This window comes from Corylus avellana, chromosome 1, assembly GCF_965113065.1.
Source record: "Corylus avellana chromosome 1, dhCorAvel1.hap1.2, whole genome shotgun sequence".
In the NCBI taxonomy this organism is placed as follows: Eukaryota; Viridiplantae; Streptophyta; class Magnoliopsida; order Fagales; family Betulaceae; genus Corylus; species Corylus avellana.
In genome coordinates this window covers 38,857,926-38,877,437 of record NC_142490.1, presented here as the reverse complement: position 1 = coordinate 38,877,437, position 19,512 = coordinate 38,857,926, and the positions used below count along the sequence as shown (strand labels likewise).

Below are 19,512 nucleotides of genomic sequence, written 5' to 3'. Positions count from 1 at the left end.
GCCTTCCTCTTGAAATAATAATCAATTAAACCAGCAGTAATACAGAGGCAAGTGTTGCTGCCAAAAAAAAAAAAAAAAAATTCAAATGACCTTTTGGACATCCGAACAGAAACTGCCACAATTAATCTTCATATTCGACTTGTTCTTCTTTTAATAATAAATGATTGATTCTTTTGTTTGTTAAGATAATCTTTTCCATTCAAACAAACTTATTCGATTTCGAGTTTTTTTTTTTTTTTTCAACAAAAGTACATATTTAGGACAGGCTTGATATTAGGAATGATCATTTCTTTAAGGAAAAAAAAATATTAAATTTTAATCATTATTTATTCAAATAAAAATAAATAAAAAGATGATGAATAATATTAATCCTTTTCCTCTTTTTCTTATGTGAACAAATAAAAAAAAAAATTACGCTAATTAAAAATATAAAAAATTTAAAATGGAACCATCAATCTATTTTACATAAAAACAAAAAAATTGTAGCCGACCACGTGTGCACGGCGCAAACAAGATTGACAACCGTTGTCCTTAACAACTCCGGCCAACAATACTTCACAGTTCCACTGCTCACTTTTCTATGCTAACTAGAGGTGCTACATATCCTAAATTTATTTTTCAAATAATGTGTCAGTATCATCATCTCATAAAATTTATTATTTTGAGAAGTATGTCACCAACTTATGAGACGGTAACACATGATTCATGATACCGTAAGACATGATTTAAGACCCTTTGGGATGTGTATTTCTCTACGGTTAACATCTGTCTGTGTGTACCCCACCAACGGACACTCGTCGCTTTCCTTCAGTACTCATCAATAGCGGCCACTTCTTTTATACTATCACTTCCTTCGCCTTCACCTTGTTTGCCACCATCATTGTGTGAAGCTTAAACCGTGGGATTCAGTCTGGGGTTTATATCGTCCTCTTCACCGAATCTAAGGCCCCTCATTTATCGGGTCCCGATCAACAAGGCCTCGTCAAGAGGACGCTCATCGCTCTCCCATGACGTCGCTTAACTTCGATTCCTCGGTTTTCAGGAAGGAGAAGATCTCTCTGGCTGGCCACGACGAGGTAGATCTTTTGAAACTAAGACATCCATTTGCTTAGTCTAGCTTATTCTCCCATTAGTAATTCATCATAAAATTTATAACAAGATTTAAACCCTATGTTTCGGTTTGGTTCCTTAGAAAATGTAACCAAAAGATAGAAAATAAATTCTGTTTTTTGTATTCCTTTTATATTTCGGCCACGTTGGGAGCCAAAACGTAAAATCACTGCTCAATTAAGCCGAATCAACAACTGGGTCAAAATTTTGATTTCTTTTAACATTTTTCGCCTAAGTTAAACTTTCTGGGCAACCAAACATAGATTCAACTTCCATTTATTTCACCTGATCAGTTTTCTCGTAAACAAGCAGAGGCTTAAGGCTTCAGGTATACCGTATACAATATTTCATTTTCCTTTTATCTATTTTATCTACATTAAATATGCACCAAATGGAGCATATTTCTGTTTTTGAATCGTTTTGTTAGGTCCTGTTATTTTCTGCTAATTTTCTTTTAATTTATGTTATTTATTCGCAGTATATTGTAAGAGGGGGGCGGGATTTGTTTCATCTGTTGCCAGATGCATTCAAGGGGATCAAGCAGATTGGAGTAATTGGCTGGGGTTCCCAGGTTTTATCATCATCACTTTTTGCTATATTTTTATATGAATTGAATTTCTATCTAATTGTTTTTTGGAATTACTCCCTGAGTGCTTATAACCTTACATGTTTTATTTATTCATTTTGATGGCGTTTTGGCATAATTCTTTTTCTGGAGTGTCAACTGTAGATACTCATAGTTTCTACTTTATCTCACAATTGTTTGCATGACTGGAAATAATCTCAGCATTGCTTTTCCTTGCGCTTTTCATTTTTATAAAATGCATAATTTGAAAATGGTCGAGCAATTGTTCTTATCTCTGTATTTTTGCTTTAAATTTTCTTCTACTAATGTCATTCATATCATCTTCAAAGGGGCCAGCCCAAGCCCAGAACTTGAGGGACTCCCTTGCCGAGGCAAAATCTGATATTGTAGTGAAGGTGACTTCCTTTTTCGTTATTCATTGCTAGAGCCTCATCTTTTAAAGTAGTTGCCGTTTCACGTTATTTACTGATGATTTGCGTCCTTAAGTTTTGTTCTTTCACTTAATTCTGAATATTTATAATGGTTGCTTTTGGTAATGCAGATTGGACTGAGGAAGGGCTCTCGGTCATTTGCAGAAGCTCGTGCTGCAGGATTCACCGAGGAGAATGGAACTCTGGGTGATATATGGGGAACTATTGCAGGCAGCGATCTTGTGTTGTTACTGATCTCTGATGCAGCACAGGTTGGTAGGTTCTGTGAAAGTTTGCACTTTTAGACCTGCGTAAGACTTGTTAATCAATCTTACTACTACTTGAAGAGATGCACCAGATACTAAACAAATTGTGATGGTTATAGCGGTACAGCTTAGTCATAACAATTATAGTAGTAATCATGGTGGTAACACTAGTGACTTTCCAAATAGCGCTCATTGATGTACTTGTTTAGAGACCTCTGTTTTATTTTAGTTTTCCCCGTTGCTTCTTTTGTTATGCAACGAGCTCATTTCCACAAAACATATGCAACATAAAAATTCAAGAGCAAAAAAAGATGCGTGTCAAAAGAAGTTACCCTAAATTGACTCAAGAATGCCTGGATCTCTTGATCATGTTTTTCAACTTAACTACAGGGGCTTGCATCTTTAACTCTTATTATACTCTTCCAAACACCTGAAGATGACCGAGAATGATTGGTCAAGCTCTTAATACCAAGAAGTTGAGACCTATTCAGAAACCACCTAAAAGCTTAAGATCTGGGTATTTTTCCATGTAAACACCTGTGGTGGGATCAAAAGTCACCTTGCAATGGGAAATTGGATGATCTATCATGTTTCTCAACTCAACTACAGGGAGCTTGCTTCTTTTACTCTTATTATACTCTTCCAAACACCTGAAGATGACCGAGAATGATTGGTCAAGCTCTTAATACCAAGAATTTGAGACCTATTCAGAAACCACCTAAAAGCTTAAGATCCGGGTATTTTTCCATGTAAACACCTGTGGTGGGATCAAAAGTCACCTTGCGATGGAAAATTAGATGATCTATCATTTCCAGACTCTTTTTCACTTGAAATGCATGGTTGTTATTGGCCATTTTCCACTAGTCAAGTACTTTAGATTGCTATCTTTCATATGTTGGTCACTAGGGTAAAGAAAAACTTCATGTGAAGACCTCATTCTTACTGTCGAAACCACAGAATCCTCTTCAAATAAATCAGTGACCTTGCAAAGCGTTTTTATGATGTGTTAGTATTTCTTCTCCTAGCTGACCAAGTCCCCAAATTAGAAGCTAGTGAAATAGATAAAGTCCCCCAAATTAGGTATTTTATTGAGAAACAACTGCAAATATTCGAGAAAAAAATATTTAAGGTGACATTCCTGCACCTTAAGAGAGGTAATGCACATTTCACTGCAAAATGGAACTGCTACTTGAAATTTTAAACACTTTGATAATCTTTTGCTACATTCTGAAGACGCCACGTACCTTGGTGCCAATGCCTCTTTGATTTGCTACCGTTTTCTGGGGTTCAAAGCACATTTTCATGTGATAATCGGATATCTTAACATTACTCAGATTTAGAGAAGGAAATTCAAAAAAGAAAAATATGCCCATGCCATCAACTGCTGTCACTTGCCTCTACCACTATTTAGGATTCACCTCCTTAAGCTTCTTTCAAAGCCTGTTTTCAAGCACCAATTGGAGCGTGTTTTCAAGCACAAATTAGGTATTTTATTGAGAAACAACTGCAAATATTAGAGAAAAAAATATTTAAGGTAACATTCCTGCACCTTAAGAGAGGTAATGCACATTTCACTGCAAAATGGAACTGCTACTTGAAATTTTAAACACTTTGATAATCTTTTGCTACATTCTGAAGATGCCACTTACCTTGGTGCCAATGCCTCTTTGATTTGCTACTGGTTTCCGGGGTTCAAAGCACATTTTCATGTGATAATCGGATATCTTAACATTACTCAGATTTAGAGAAGGAAATGCAAAAAAGAAAAATATGCCCATGCCATCAACTGCTGTCACTTGCCTCTACCACTATTTAGGATTCACCTCCTTAAGCTTCTTCCAAAGCCTGTTTTCAAGCACCAATTGGAGCGTGATTTTTAATCGATTCTAACATCATCTAATGACTTAATCATTTGTTACTCATGATGCACGTGCATGTTTCTTTTTAATGCTCTATATCTATGCATTTTTGGTTCTTTCTCATGGTTCTGATTTGAATCCTTTATGCTGCAGGCAGACAATTATGAGGAAATCTTCTCCCACATGAAACCAAACAGCATCCTTGGACTTTCCCACGGTTTCCTTCTTGGACATTTGCAATCCCTAGGGTTTGATTTTCCAAAGAACATTAGTGTAATTGCTGTTTGCCCCAAGGGGATGGGGCCTTCTGTAAGGAGACTTTATGTTCAGGGAAAAGAGATAAATGGTGCTGGAATTAATTCTAGCTTCGCTGTACATCAGGTCTCTCCGTCTTGCTTGCTTCCTCTCTCCCTTTGTGTTCTGCTTTAATCAGCTTGCATGGGTAGTTTGACGATGAATTGATTAATCTTTGACCTACTAAGTAATTGAATGCTAGTCCTTGAACAGGATGTTGATGGTAGAGCTACAGATGTTGCATTGGGATGGTCAGTTGCTCTTGGTTCTCCTTTTACATTTGCCACCACATTAGAGCAGGAGTATAGGAGTGACATTTTCGGAGAGCGAGGTGAGTGTGTAATCTTTTTCGGCTATGTCTATCATTTGCTTTAAGATTTTTCTGAATCTCATTATTGAATTTCTGGTGTGTAGGCATTTTGCTTGGTGCCGTTCATGGAGTTGTTGAATCCTTATTTAGGAGATACACCGAGAATGGATTGAGTGAAGATCTGGCCTACAAGAATACTGTTGAGTGCATAACAGGAATAGTTTCAAAGACCATCTCGACAAAGGTTGCAATTGTCTTTGAATTCCTCTTGTTCAATCTTTCAGTCTCTCCTCTGTTCTATTGGGAGTATGTATTTATTCTGATCTCCTGTCTGTTAAATAGGGTATGTTGGCTGTCTACAACTCTTTGTCAGAAGATGGCAAAAAGGATTTTCAGGCTGCATATAGTGCCTCATATTATCCTTGTATGGACATCTTGTATGAGTGTTATGAAGATGTTGCTACTGGTAGTGAGATTCGAAGTGTTGTTTTGGCAGGACGTCGATTTTATGTACGTATATACCTTAATTGTGATTTCTATGGTTTCTTAGTACAACATTTCCAATTCTGATAACTTCTATTAAGTTTAGTTGTTGATAAAACATTGGTTTCTGGGTGACTATGACAAATTTAACAGGAAAAAGAGGGCTTACCAGCTTTCCCAATGGGTAAGATAGATCAAACACGGATGTGGAAAGTTGGTGAGCGTGTTCGAGCAACACGGCCCAAAGGTGACTTAGGCCCATTATGCCCTTTCACTGCTGGCGTTTTTGTGGCACTGATGATGGCTCAGGTAATAGATCAATCTGTTAAATGTTGTTTGAAATGTTAGTCGATATGTCAAAGCCATATGAGTTGTTTTCACAATTTTCTATTTCTCTTGTAACTTCTGAATTCAAAATCCAGATTGAGGTCTTGCGGAAGAAGGGGCACTCTTATTCGGAAATCATTAATGAGAGTGTGATAGAAGCGGTTGATTCTTTGAACCCTTTCATGCATGCTAGAGGAGTCTCTTTCATGGTTGATAACTGTTCTACGACTGCTCGGTTAGGAGCAAGGAAGTGGGCGCCACGTTTCGACTACGTTCTTACCCAACAGGCTATGGTGTCGGTGGATGATGGCACTCCCATCAACCAGGACCTTATTAGCAACTTCCTGTCTGATCCTGTTCATGGAGCTATTGAAGTTTGTGCACAATTAAGACCAACCGTCGATATTTCAGTGCCCCCGGATGCAGATTTTGTTCGCCCAGAATTGCGCCAGTCTAGCAGTTAAAAGGTGAGGAGATTTAGCTTCCTGGAATGGATTTTCTGAGGTCTAGCAGAATGAAAGCTTATCTCGTTGTTACAACAATTCTGAGTCATTGTTCTTATCAAGTCTTGCAAGCATGAGGATGACATGACCTTTTATTTTGGTCGATTTCCATTTTCTTCCTGTTTACTTGGAATTATATTACTCTTCGAGTCTTTGTGGTCATAATGTGGCAGTGGCGACCACCTCGGGGGTTTGGAGGTGGTCCACTACCCAACCACTCTCTTAGGGTGGCCAACCACCTCCAAATAATTAAACCCTGATTGGCTAGGGGAGTGGCTGACAACCTCAAGGTGGTGGTCCAGCCACCCCTGTACTTTGTTTTTTATTTTATTTTTGGGGAAATTTCACTTATCCCCCATGAACTTTCGCGCTTTTTGCAAACACCCCTCCAACATTCAAAATCTTTCACTTTGGTGTAACCAACTTTGATTTCCTTCCCCTTTCTCCAGGAATTTTTTGTTAAATTCTAATGGAGGGGTGTAAAATTTTTTAAATACCCTTAGTTTTTATTAAAAAATAATTATTGAAAAAAAAAACTTTTGACCCGTGGGTTTCACCGATGAATCTAACCCACCCATATTGTGACCCATGGGTCATACTTAAAAATTGGAAAAAAAAAAAAAAAAACAAACAAACAAACAAAGATTGTGGGACTGCCATGGTCTTGGTGACCCAAGTGACCTGCGATGGGTCACTTTTTTAAAAAAATTATAATAATAATTTTTATTTTTAAATAAAAGTACATTTTGAAATTTTTAAAAATTTTAGGGGTATAAAAATCTTTTATTTATTTCACCGTTTGATTTAACTACAATATCTAACGGTATGAGGTATTTGCAACGAAACGAAAGTTTGATACCTCAAAGTGAGATTTTGAACGTTGAGAGTGTTTACAAAAAACACGAAAGTTCATAGGGTTAAGCGAAGTTTTCCCTTTATTTTTTGTTTTATTCACTACAAAAATTATGGTCATTAGCGGCGACCCAAAGTTGTCGCTATTTACAAATACCGGCAACACGCGACCGCTATTTGGTGGTTGGTAGTAAGCCGACGGTAAAGTTAAATACCAGCGGCTTTCAAGGTGGCCGCTAATGACAACTCATTAGCGGCCACTCTAGGTCGCCGCTAATAGCGGCCACAAGGAGTTGCCGCTATTCCTCTATCATTAGCGGCAACATATAGTTTCTGCTATTCCTCCATCATTAATGGTAACATACAATTGCTGCTATTTCTCCATCATTACCGATGACCTAGAGTTGCCACTATTCGTCTGTCATTAGCGGCAACATAGAGTTGCCGCTATTTATCTCATTAGTGGCAACTCAGAGGTTACCACTAATTATATGTGAAATTAAAAAAAGAAAAAAGAAAAAAAAAAAAAAAAGCATATATATATATATATATATATATATATATATATACTAGTTGAGATGGCACGTGCAAAATTTAGGGGTGTAAACGAGCGAGCTTGAGCGAGCTTCCCTTGTTCAGGCTTGGCTCGTTTAAATTTTACTCGAGCTCGAGCTTGAGTCGAGCTTAAGGGCGAGCCAAAAAAATCGAGTTCGAGCTAATAATAAGTCGAGCCGAGCCAGCTCGCGAGCTGGCTCTTATATTTAATGTTTTTGTTTTTAAATTTTTTTTTAACTTCAAGTACTCTTAAAACGGCTTAAGAAGTTAATTTGCATATGAGCATTTGCTTAGCCCGACTAGTCGAGTATGGAGCCTGAGTCAATACAGTAAGGCATTTGGTTTCAAAGAGAGAGGATATGCATCATTTTATAGATAAGCAAACTTGGAGATTGATGTTTTCTTAACAATGTGGGACAAGTTAACATGTTGCATTCAAACTGCATTGGGACAACATCCCCTACAAAAAAATATTTTTTTAACGTTTCTCTCTCAATCCGCCTCACCAGTCACAACGGATCTTCCACTTAAACTCTCATTTCCCACTCTCTCACTCTCACTCACCAGACAGGTAGTGATAGTGTTTGGGTTTGTTTGGTTCTTCAATAGTTTATGCCTTTCGCAATCTCCCTCAATAGTTTCTGCTTGATTCTTCTTCCTTTCGTTTGGATATGCTCTAATTGAATCGAGGTCTTTTTAATGATTGCTTTCTCTCTCTTCGATCACGAAGGATCTAGAATTTTTCATTCTCTAACGCTTAAATATAAATGCAATTTTAAGGTTTTAATAATTATGAGATTTATAATTAATTATGTATTACTTAGTTTATATATATATATATATATATATATACACACTCGAGCTTATACGAGCTGTTCACGAGCTTAGCCGAGTCGAGCCGAGCTTGCGTTTAATATTCGAGCTAGGATTTATGTTCATGAAGTGCTTCATTTAATATTCGAGTCGAGCACGAGCCGAGCTTATGCGAGCGGAGCCCGAGCTTGCTCGCGAGACGCTTCGCTCACTTAACAGCCCCACGTGCAATGCACGTGTTTCATTCCCTATATTATGTATCACTATAATTGTTACCATTATAATTTTAATAATATACATATATTATCCTATAAAAAGATTTATGTCTAGATTATTGAACAAGTATACATAAAATTTTGTTAAAAGTAAGACTATAAAATTGAGTAAATATGATGTGCCTAAAGAAAACGAAAAAGGTTTAATTTAAATATCACACATAAGTTGTTACTCCAAATCAAAGGGTATTGAAAAATATATAGCGCACATTCATGTTCATGGTGTTTATCTCAACCATCCTATAGATACATAAAATAGTAATCCATCAAATGCTTCTTCATTATAATACATCATGGACCTTGAAAATATATTAGACCTTGAAAATATATTAAGCTTAGAGTAAACCATGTTGCCATGAATAGCAAAACTTTAAAAGCATACATGTATGAATTATCACCATAATAACACATCTATTTTTATATTTTCTTTTCAACAGTCCTAATAATCTGTCCATCACACTACCAAGAGTATGCACCATCAAAGCATGCATCTAACTCAATACAACCAAACTACTAGAAACTACAATTAGCACAAGGGGAAAAGAAAGGGGAAAAACTGGTGGTTTCTGGGTTACTCAAAAGTTTCAACTTTCTTTTATTTCTGGGTTACTCAAAAGTTTTAACCTTCTTTTCTTTTTGGGTTGCTCAAAAGTTTTAACTTTCTTTTATTCATACTTTTCAGCGATTCTCCAAGGGGTAGTCATATTTTGATGGTTAATTTTATCATCTAGCATTTGTTCATGTATATGCGTCTGAATGGTGGTTGTTGCCATGAAACAGGTCTGGCCATTCGACGCGTTTGGCTATTTGAACTGAGAAGAAAAAGGAGTTACTATTTTCCAATCCTCACGCAACCGATCGTAGAAACACAACAAAAAGTTTTCAGCTATGATTTTTTCTGCCACCAAACCTGTTGAACAATCCTCAATGTCTTCAAGTTGCATGAATGGTGCTGAAGAGAAACCATGGCTTGTTTTCAAGATCAAATTGCATACAGCCCACAACAAAGGAAAAAATTCTTTAAAAAAAAAAAAAAAATTGGCAAGGATGAGAAATTGGTACCCATAATTTCCAATGGCAATGGCATGATTCAGAGTTGTTTGGAAAAACTTGAAATGGATGAGGAGTTATTAAAGTTGAAACTTGAAGCCACCAAACGGAAGCTACATTGGAGTTATTAGAGTTGACGCTTAAAGCCACCAAATGGAAGGTACATCAGAGGTACCAACAATCTCATAATGCCAAAAGGAAGATTCAGTTGGTAGATTTCCAAGACATCCCTAAGCCAAAGAATGTTTGATTTGTGTGCTGCACATTATTGTGATGAATTTTTATTTTTATTTTTTTGACATATCCACACAAGGGAAGAGAAAGAAAGATTCAAACTAGTGACCTCTACTTTGTTAGGCGTGATTCACAACCGATTGAGCTACCCCTTGGGGACGTGATGAATTTTTATTAAATTTTAATTCAATGATAATTGAAAACTCACTAATTAATGTAGAGAAATAGATTTGAGAAAATGAAATAAATCGAATGAACTTAAGTACTGTTTCCTCTATCAGTGAGCAGCACAATTTCCGGAAGTGTTCAGCTTAATGCAAAAAATAAAAAAATAAAAAAAGGCCAGGCCCAATAGGTTTAACTGACCACCCTGAAACGCAGCGTTTTACATTTCAAACCGACCATCTCTCATCTATAAAAACGAAAAAAAAAAAAAAAATGGAAAACAATATATACACAAATTAGTGGGAAGGCACGTGCTTGATTCCCTGCGTTTGATAGTAAAAAATATATCTATGTAATATATAACATTAAAAACTCAATGTCATATATAAAAATCATTTCTAGCCAAATTTAATATCTAAATCCTTACACAGGCACATTTAAATTCTTACATAAGTGATGTGATAGGAAAATATTACAAAAGTGATTAGATATAATGTACAACAAAAAAAATTATATGTAAAGAGTTAATCTCAATGGTGCGCACATATTTTAACTACAAAAGCAAGCATATGGTTTTGTTCTTAATCTACTAATATAGGAAGACAAATTAATACTCTCTATGGAAAAAATTTATGTCTTCTTTATGCAACATTTGTTGATATCAAGTGCAGCTCCAAAAAATACCACTTTCCAACCTCATTGTGAAAACATAAATTTATTCATGACACAAGTAATATTAAATCTATGACCTAGTCCTTCATGAACTTCATGCAGCATAACTCCTAGCTGGATAATGAACTCGTGTTCAGAAAAAAGCTTTGCAGTGCTTTCCATATCTGCGATGCCATTGAGCAAGCAATCATTCACCGACAAAATAACAATTTTTTTTTTTTTTTTATAAGTACTGCCTAAACAGTAATTGAGCAAATTTGTATTAAGATGCTTGCAAAATTGGAAATCTGCCGTTCAACCTAGAGCTTATGTTAACCAAAATATGAACACAATTGTTGTGTTGGAAGAAATTTGTAGCTTAGAAGATAGTAATAAAATTCCTAGAAAATAAAGATAAATTTCTACTTTGAAAGCAAAAAAGATTTAGACATTAAAGAAGCTTAAACCGGGCAACAAAAGATAAACAACAATCAACAAGCTAGCACCAAAATGTTTGGCAAGAGCCTTTGCTAGTATCCTGATATATCTTTGAACCTACATAAATTCCATTTGGCATATAATGAATGCCTCAAACAAGGATTAGTAAGGAAAAAACTACACACAACAATATATATATATATATATATATATATATATATATATATATATATTAAGACACTAATTTGCAGTAGATCAACATAATAGGAGCACTACCTGCAAGAGCCATCAACAAAAAAATTCAATATTACTATAGGAGGAGAGAGAGAGAGAGAGAGAGAGAGAGAGTAGTATTCAGTTATATGGTGCTGATTATTTTACCAGTGGCTTAAACTAAACGGTAAACACTAATATTCTTGAGCCTTGACAAATTGACATATTGCCACAGGATAAAAAAATCCTTGCCCAGCAGACCTTGATTTGTCTGGAGTGGATTATACAAAAGCAATGTATATGTCTATTTTTCTCTAAAAATAGAAACATGAAAGCTGACTCTAGAAAGTCAAAGAAAATTAAGGTAAATTGAACTTTCCCACCCTACGCAATAGGGTCATTTGCAATGTCCCCCATTTAAATTTGAACAACCAACCCCCTAAAACATATGATTAATGTCCTCCCATTGTTAATATTCCTAACTTCCCTTATATTTAACTTTAACTTTCACATGCTTACTCCACGAGCACCAGAAAATAAAAGAAAAATAAGCATGTGACACCATGAAATGTGGTAAGTATGTGAATTTTAAGTTTAAGTATAGGGAATATTAAAGAAGCTTTAGGAAGAGAGATACTGCAATAGACCCCATTGTCTAGGGTGTTGATTTCTCAAATTTAAAGTTTAGGGGAGATTATAACTGACTTCATAGTTGACCAAAAAAATCCAATTTACACAATTAAAATCTCTCATGAAAACCGGTTACTCAACATAAATGAGACAGGTCAAAACCAAAAAATTTGTACAATCCAAGACAAGTCAGAGAGGGCAGAGGTCCTTCTACAAGTCTAAGATTGGGCTTATTGATTACTTTCGTAAGCAAAAACATTTAGAGGCATACAGTTGGATTCCACACAAGAGCAAGAGAGATTCAAATTCAATCATAAGGTTTTCTGTCCTTAAATATGATGAATGTAGGCAATGCTTCTATTTTTGTATTTATCATCAATGCTACGATTCTTCTTAGTGTCAATTTTCAGGACCGGGATCCTCTCCAGTCCAAATGGACTGGAGGAGAGCCAGTTCTCTTTACACTAGGGGCAAAATTGTCCAAAATATTTTTTTGGACAATTTTGCCCCCATAATGACAAAGACTGGATCAGGTCCAGTCCATTTGGACTCGAGAGGATCCAAATTCCAATTTTCACCACCTATATCTTATCCTCTAGCTGAGTATTGACTTCGTTGAGGATGGGATCCATGAATTGACAAAGACCACATGCAAACCATACCTATGGTTACTCATTCTTCCGATTAAATTTAAATATTATCCTACTCAATTTTGCTATTCTAGAGATTACCAAGGACATGGAATTATTCCTAAACTAAAGGCCCCACCCCTCTCAATAGTATAAGGTGAACAATACGAATTTGCTTCACGAATGAAAGATTACTTACAAGACAAACATAAATCTAGACAATTACGATAAAATGCTTATAAAGTTTTTCAACAAGATGATCCCGCACGTTATGGCTTAAGGTGATAACATAGGCTTAAAAAATAGTTAGACATCATAGCTGTTAGCAGAATCTAAAAAAAGATAGGAAGAGAAAAAATAAACATAAGTAGGGAAGAAACAAACAAGTGGCATAAAAGTCAACCAGTACAGGTTTGCCAGAATTAGCCAGCAGGTTATCAAAGGAGGAAAATGTTAGCTTCTTGGCTTTTGACGTACAAAAAAGATAAGTGACCTATATAAAAGAATTTGTCAATGAAAATGATGATAATTATTTGAGAAGAGCCTTTAAAACTTAGTATTACATAGGTTGCAAGCAAATGATCAAGCAAACAACACAATACTACAATTGACGCTATTTTCGATAACTTTCTAAGCTATGAACATACTTTCCTTCATGAATTTCTCCAATTGTAATCTCTTGTCACTTCAACTTGCTTTTCCAATATATATTTCAGCAACGGGGAGAGGACCAGTTTACCATAGAATCAAATAAATTTAGTAGCCTTTAAGGCAATATTTAACCAATATAGTGCTGAATAGCATTGACAATGAAAAGCAATAATGATTTTGAAAAATAAAGTATAACCTTTCAGAACTTCCACAAACAATGAGAAAATCATCTGTAGGGAAATAAAAAAGGACGTCAAGTTCAACTACTTCCTTGCAAAACCATCAACAAAAGCCATCTTCAAAGAAGAAGGAACATTTATCAACATAATACAGGATAAGGCATCTAAAGTTGCAAATTAAAACATACTTGAATAATTCGAGGAATTGGGTTGTGTCTCAATGATGGCTATAAAGGTATGCTCCTCCTTTTAGAATGAATATATTAGAATGAGTACTTCATCAATTTCTCTGCTCATTGTTTCATTACTTGACTCTAAAATTCCAAAAATTATGATTAGAGTACCATATCAATTATTCAAGTATGTTTTAATTTGCAACTTTAGATGCCTTATCCTGTATTATGTTGATAAATGTTCCTTCTTCTTTGAAGATGGCTTTTGTTGATGGTTTTGCAAGGAAGCAATAAACAAGACTGTTATCATCAAATCAACAGCAGCCAGCTCAGCATCAAATCCTAACTCTAACCCTAAACGATGATGAGGGACTCACAGACCGGCTTCCCGTTGTGGATGAGAACTGGGATCTTCTCGTGAATCGGGTTCATCTTGAGAAGCAGCTTACTCTTGTTCCTCCGGTTCTCCTCTTTGTACTCGTACTTGATCCCCTTCTTAGGCGCGATCCTCTCACTCATCCCAAACATGCGGAAAAAAGGTATCCAGTGGAACCACCTCGTCCGCCATTCTCATTCCGAAATCCATTCAACATTCCTGCATTTCTCTCAGCGATAAGAACCATTTCAAAGCAAAAATATATATAAAACAAAAGCAGCAATTAAAGAAAGAAACATCACATATTATTCTGAAAAGCAAACGAAAAGAGAAGGAATAACGAATAACCCAAATCTAAGAGAAAAATAAACCTTATAGTGGAGAGATTTCGTGCTTCTCTGATCTCTCTTCAGAGACATATAAAGGATGAGGGGAATTGATTTTTGCCCCTTTATCTTCAGCGACAACAGACACCGGATTTTTGGCGAAAATCCATTCGATTCTCTCTTCAGATACATGTGTATGTCCATTCTGTATCTCTTCGAAGATTTGGTGGATTTTTTACAACAAATCAAAGAAAAGATTTGGTGCGGTGCGGGAAGGACTTCGTCGAAGGAGAAGAAGTTGTGTATGTGCGAAATGACTGAAACGCCCCTCAAAAAAGCAGTTAACTGGAAAGATCAGCAAGGGTAAAAGCGTAAATAATGCGGTGCACAAGAAAATAAACTGTAGACCAAATGAATGAAAAAGACCAAAAACACTCAAAAAAAAATTTCTACTCTTTACAAGACAACGAGGCCAAAACTGTAATTAACGTATGTAAAAGACAAAAATGGTCGTATAAATTCTTAGCTCTTAGCATTCCAGAAGGAGTAAACCGTCATTTTCTCTTCAAACAAAATTCTCACTATTCCTGTAGAATCGGTGCTTATTTATAGCTTTAAGTTTAAGATATATAATTCCTCTCTCTCTCTCTTTTTTTCTCTCAATCTTGATTCTTGCAAAACCCTAATTTTCTTGGAAACCAAACACGGACCCACGATGACGAGCGCCTCACGGGGCTGCACCGGTTGCCGTAGCAATTCCTTCGAGCGTGACGACGTGAGGTGTCACCTGATCTGCTCGGCATGCGGGCTCATCCAGGACTACGACGGCTACGACGCGCAGCTCGGCGGCATCAACGGTCCGGAGGGCACCTTCGTCCGCGTCGGCACCGCAGGTACGGGCACTGTTTACACTTACAAACAGAGGAAAGTCTTCGGGGCCCAAAAACTCATGGACGAGCTCATCGGTAGGCTAGGCTTGTCCGATTCCCCAAAAGCCGACCACGTTAAAACCATGGTCGCCAATATAACCGAGAAGGAATTCGGAGAGGGCAATTGGTTCCCAATCTTAATCGGCGCTTGCGCCTATGTAGTTATGCGAAAAGATAACAAACCGTTGCCGATTGCCGAGGTGGCCTCGGTCATATGCTCCGATATCTACGAGTTAGGTAGAATGGTGGCGCGTGTAGTCGATTTCTTGGATCTGAAAGGGCCGGAGAAGTGTCCTGAGTTCGATATTGTATGGTCGTTCAAACGGGCGGTGAGGAATAGCTCGACCCTTTCGAGCGTAGAGTCTGATACGTTGGAGATAATGAGAAAACAGGGGATTTTTTTGATACAGTGTGCTGTAAAGTGGTTCTTGACGACAGGGCGGAGGCCAATGCCGGTGGTGGCAGCAGTGCTGGCTCTGGTGGCGGAGTTGAATGGGGTGAATATGGGGATCGAGGACGCGGCGAAGGAGGTTCACGCCAATGTTTCGACGAGTAGGTTGAGGTATAGGGAGTTTTTGGAGAAGCTGGTGCAGGTGGCTCGGGTTTTGCCTTGGGGTGAAGATGTCACAGTCAAGAATGTGGTCAAGAGTGCGCCATTTGTGATTGAGTATATGGAGAGGAAGTCAATGGAGATGCCCGATAGCAAGAAGAGGAAGAAAGTAGATGGCGTTATTGGGGTTGATTTGGGAGATGTGGTTAGCGAGTGTTTGAGGAAAGATATTGAGTACGGGACTGATGGGTATGGTGTGGAGGGTGATTCTAAATGTTTTGAGGTTGAACAAAATGGTGGGATTGTGAGAGCAGGGGATGATGATGATGATTCGGATAGGATGAAGCTCTCACATGAATCCTTATCCTTGATGTACGAAGAATTTTTGGATAAGATGCGTCACAAAAAATCCACAGAAGGGAGTGCTGAGATTCGTGGAAAGAAGAGGATAGGATTTAAGCATCATGCATGTATGGATTGGTGGAATGGGAAATCAGACCTGAGCAAAAAGCTTTTACTGAAGCAAATATTGGAGAAAGATGTAGGATTGGATCCTCTGCCCCCATCTTTTGTTACTGGTTGTAGGGTTTATACGAGGAGGAGAGAAAAGATAAATGCTGCTAAAGCACGGATTAATAGAGTTATGCATCCATCAAGAACCGATTTGGGTGAGAGCGGTGATAGTTGCTCTTTTGATTCTGTACATGCCAAGAAGAAGAGAAATCGAAGACAAGCTAATGATATTGATTGGGAAGATTTTATTATTGAAACTCTCCTCCTCCATGAAGTGAAAGAGGAGGAAATTGAGAAGGGGCATTACAATACCTTGCTCGACTTGCATGTGTTTAACAGTGGAGTTTTGCCAGAGGTTCTGCCATGGAAGGCAAAATAGTTGGAATGTACTTGCTTGCCTGTGTGACTGCATGATCAAATACATTTTTTCGGCAGCTCTTTTGTTCAAGCATCTACTGCAAGAAGAAATTCCGAATTTTTTTTATTTTATGTTATGTAAATTCTTGTACATTCTGCAATCATTTTTGTTAGGAGTTTGCCATATAAATGGTGATATACACTTGTTCTTCCTATATATATATATCCCAATCTGTTCCGGTGCCTTCTTTTACTTACTTTAATAAATAGGTGCAACAGAAAACAAAAGAAAAAGATTCTAATTACCATATAATCAGACTGGTAAAGAGCATATTCAAGGTAATTCTGGCTCTTCTTTCTTTTCCTGTTTTTGTGAATTTTAATTCTATCTACATGTTTCTTTTTTGGTTTTTGTTTTATTTCTCCGTGGTTTTGCAATATTTTGACAACTCTTTTGAACTTTCATTGTTTGTTCAAAAATTCTCAATTTAGCTTATTGAACTTTAAAAAATGTGTAATCCCCACCCCTGAAAATCTTAACGGATGATTAAGATTGTAATTTTTTAAAAAAATTTAATACATTAAATTGAAAATTTTTAAACTTTGAGAATGAGATTACAAAGGAGATACTCCTAAAATTTACTACTTTCCAGCAGCAAATGCGTCGGCGGGATAAGTTATCTCGACAGTTATCTCGCTAACCGGAGGCCACAGCATGAGCTCCTTGGCCTCGACTCCCTTGAGCTTCTTGATCCGATTCTTCTCAACATAACCATTAATTGCAGCATCATAACTCACAAGCTTGCTGATGATTTGGAAATTGTGTTCGACTTTCTTGTTCTGAAGGATCCACATGTACCCAGTGCTCCTCACAAAACCAACTTCTATCACATCAGCAAGAGGGAGAAGTCCCAGAGGAAGCTCGAATTCTTCAAGGAGACACTGCCATTTTCATCCCCTCTTGATGGTCATTTGTGATGATTGCTCCTTCCTTCTCTGCCATGGCTGATGATGCCTGAAGAAGTTTCGAGTAACCAGACAAGTGTTTTGGTCCTGGACATGGCTACTCTGAGGTTACGTGTGAATTTATGTTGATAGATTACATGCATGAGACAAATATGATTTGAGAAACCAAGATGGTCGGCATTGTATTAACCACCAAATTGTAAGTGAGGAGTATTTTCACTTCTGGCTGATGCTAGCTAGCTGCCCATTGAAAGCAACAAGGAAATCATTTCGAGAACCATTGGTGGTGCATTGCAATGCAGGACCTCCATTGGAATTCAATGGAAGTCTAATCGTGATGGCTTGTTAATTGTTATCTTCTACTAAGGGTTTGTTTGGGTATGTGTTTGAGGGGTCTAATGTGCGTTTAGCATTCACAAAGTTCGTTTAAACAAAAAAGTACTCGTTTGGTATAAAATTGAAAGCGCTTTTTAGGGTTCAAAAAACTTAAAAATTGCCAAAACGCACTTTTGACAAAAACTTAAAAATGAAGCTTTACGTTTTTTACTTGAAAGTTTTATTTCTCAAACACAATCTCAAACATGATCTAACTATATGAAGATCACCAACGAATTGGACCAAGATTCACTTTAGGCTACATAGGCGACAGCAATGTCGACTATGGTTCAAACATTAGTGTGCCTTGTCACCTGTCCAATGTTGCATGGATGTGTGTTACCATATGTTAAAGAGATTTGAATTTAGATATTTGATTGTATTCAAATTTGATCATAATTGATTCAGATTTGATTGTAATCTCCAACCTTTTAGGTAACCAGTGTATTCAAGTCTAATATATCTTCATATTTGTATTATTCTCACATATACATTCTCCTATATAGATGGGAGCTTTATGTATTGTAAATTTTATCAAGGAATAACAATAAAATGTAGTTATTTGAGCATTACCTTGTGGATGTAGGCAGGGGCGGTGGGAGGGGGGTTGAAAGGGGTCAAATGCCCCCCTCACCTCCCAAAAGTTCCCCTTACCCATTGTAAATTCATTTGGATATCTTGGTTGCCCACCCTCCCCATCATGGAGGCAAATATTTTTCAAGAGAGTCGAGCACGATTCACGTCGGTGTGATTCGTTTTTTTGTCTGTCACAGGTGTTTTTGTAATTAGGTCAAACAAAGGTTGAAAAAGGTAGGGTTGAAGACGACTCTTATTCTTTGGAAAAAAAAAAAAAACACCTTTTAAATCTGTCTTTTGTTTACCAAAACTAACTTTTAATTAATGCAAATCGCCCTGTTTAACTAAAAATGCAAAACACTCGTTTTTTTCTAAGCTAACGCACCACTTTTACAAAAACTAAAGCTTAACACGAATTACATTTACAAGCGTTTAAATTAAACGTACATCGCGGATTGTATGGGGTTAAACTCTCAACAAACAAACACCATTAATCTTTGTTGTTGCAAAATAGTAATTTTTTGACTACTTGTAGTGATAGAGGAGGGGGACCCGGGTAGGCCATTGCCCCTCCCCCCCCCCCCAAAAAAAAAAAAAGGGAAAATAAAAAAAATAAAAAAAAAAGAGTAAAGTTTTAATTTTAGTCATTTGGCCGTCCCCCCAACAAAAAAAAAAAAAAATTGCCCTATTTTTAAATTTTTTTGGCCCTATCCTTAATTTTTTTGGGCGATACCCATTAAGTTTTTTTTTAGCCCTTACTTTCAAGTGCTCACTTTTTTGGCTCATATGGGTAGTCTTTAGTTAAAAAAAAAAAAAAAAAAAAAAAAAAAAAAAAAAAAAATTCTAAAGTACCGAAGAAAAAAAAATTAAAAATTAGCTAACCCCCTC

General features: G+C 36.8%; 2 protein-coding genes across 3 annotated transcripts; both read left to right on the top strand.

Moving 5' to 3' along the window:
• Positions 1–842: 842 nt before the first annotated feature.
• On the top strand, positions 843–6,274 carry LOC132170521 (ketol-acid reductoisomerase, chloroplastic). 2 transcript variants are annotated; one of them, XM_059581525.2, is made up of 10 exons: positions 843–1,076; positions 1,589–1,681; positions 2,026–2,091; positions 2,238–2,378; positions 4,385–4,612; positions 4,739–4,856; positions 4,940–5,079; positions 5,178–5,345; positions 5,472–5,627; positions 5,741–6,274. In XM_059581525.2, the coding sequence occupies exons 1-10, from the start codon at positions 1,008–1,010 to the stop codon at positions 6,107–6,109; spliced, it is 1,548 nt and encodes a 515-aa protein (XP_059437508.2). In that variant the 5' UTR covers positions 843–1,007; the 3' UTR covers positions 6,110–6,274. The 2 variants fall into 2 exon arrangements, with proteins under 2 accessions (XP_059437508.2, XP_088368047.1); XM_088511921.1 differs by lacking the exon at positions 843–1,076.
• Positions 6,275–15,008: 8,734 nt separating this feature from the next.
• LOC132171108 (POLLEN-EXPRESSED TRANSCRIPTION FACTOR 2) lies at positions 15,009–16,945 on the top strand. Its single transcript, XM_059582334.2, has one exon. It carries the CDS (start codon positions 15,074–15,076, stop codon positions 16,727–16,729), a length of 1,656 nt encoding a protein of 551 aa, XP_059438317.2. The 5' UTR covers positions 15,009–15,073; the 3' UTR covers positions 16,730–16,945.
• The last annotated feature ends 2,567 nt before the right edge of the window (positions 16,946–19,512 follow it).

What these genes read in the sequence shown, in the direction of transcription:
- LOC132170521 (XM_059581525.2), top strand. Translation starts at nt 1,008, where the DNA reads ATGACGTCGCTTAACTTCGATTCCTCGGTTTTCAGGAAGGAGAAGATC. An exon ending in CTAGCTTCGCTGTACATCAG is followed by an intron (nt 4,613 to 4,738) that starts GTCTCTCCGTCT and finishes GTCCTTGAACAG; the next exon opens with GATGTTGATGGTAGAGCTAC. An exon ending in TGGCAGGACGTCGATTTTAT is followed by an intron (nt 5,346 to 5,471) that starts GTACGTATATAC and finishes CAAATTTAACAG; the next exon opens with GAAAAAGAGGGCTTACCAGC.
- LOC132171108 (XM_059582334.2), top strand. Translation starts at nt 15,074, where the DNA reads ATGACGAGCGCCTCACGGGGCTGCACCGGTTGCCGTAGCAATTCCTTC.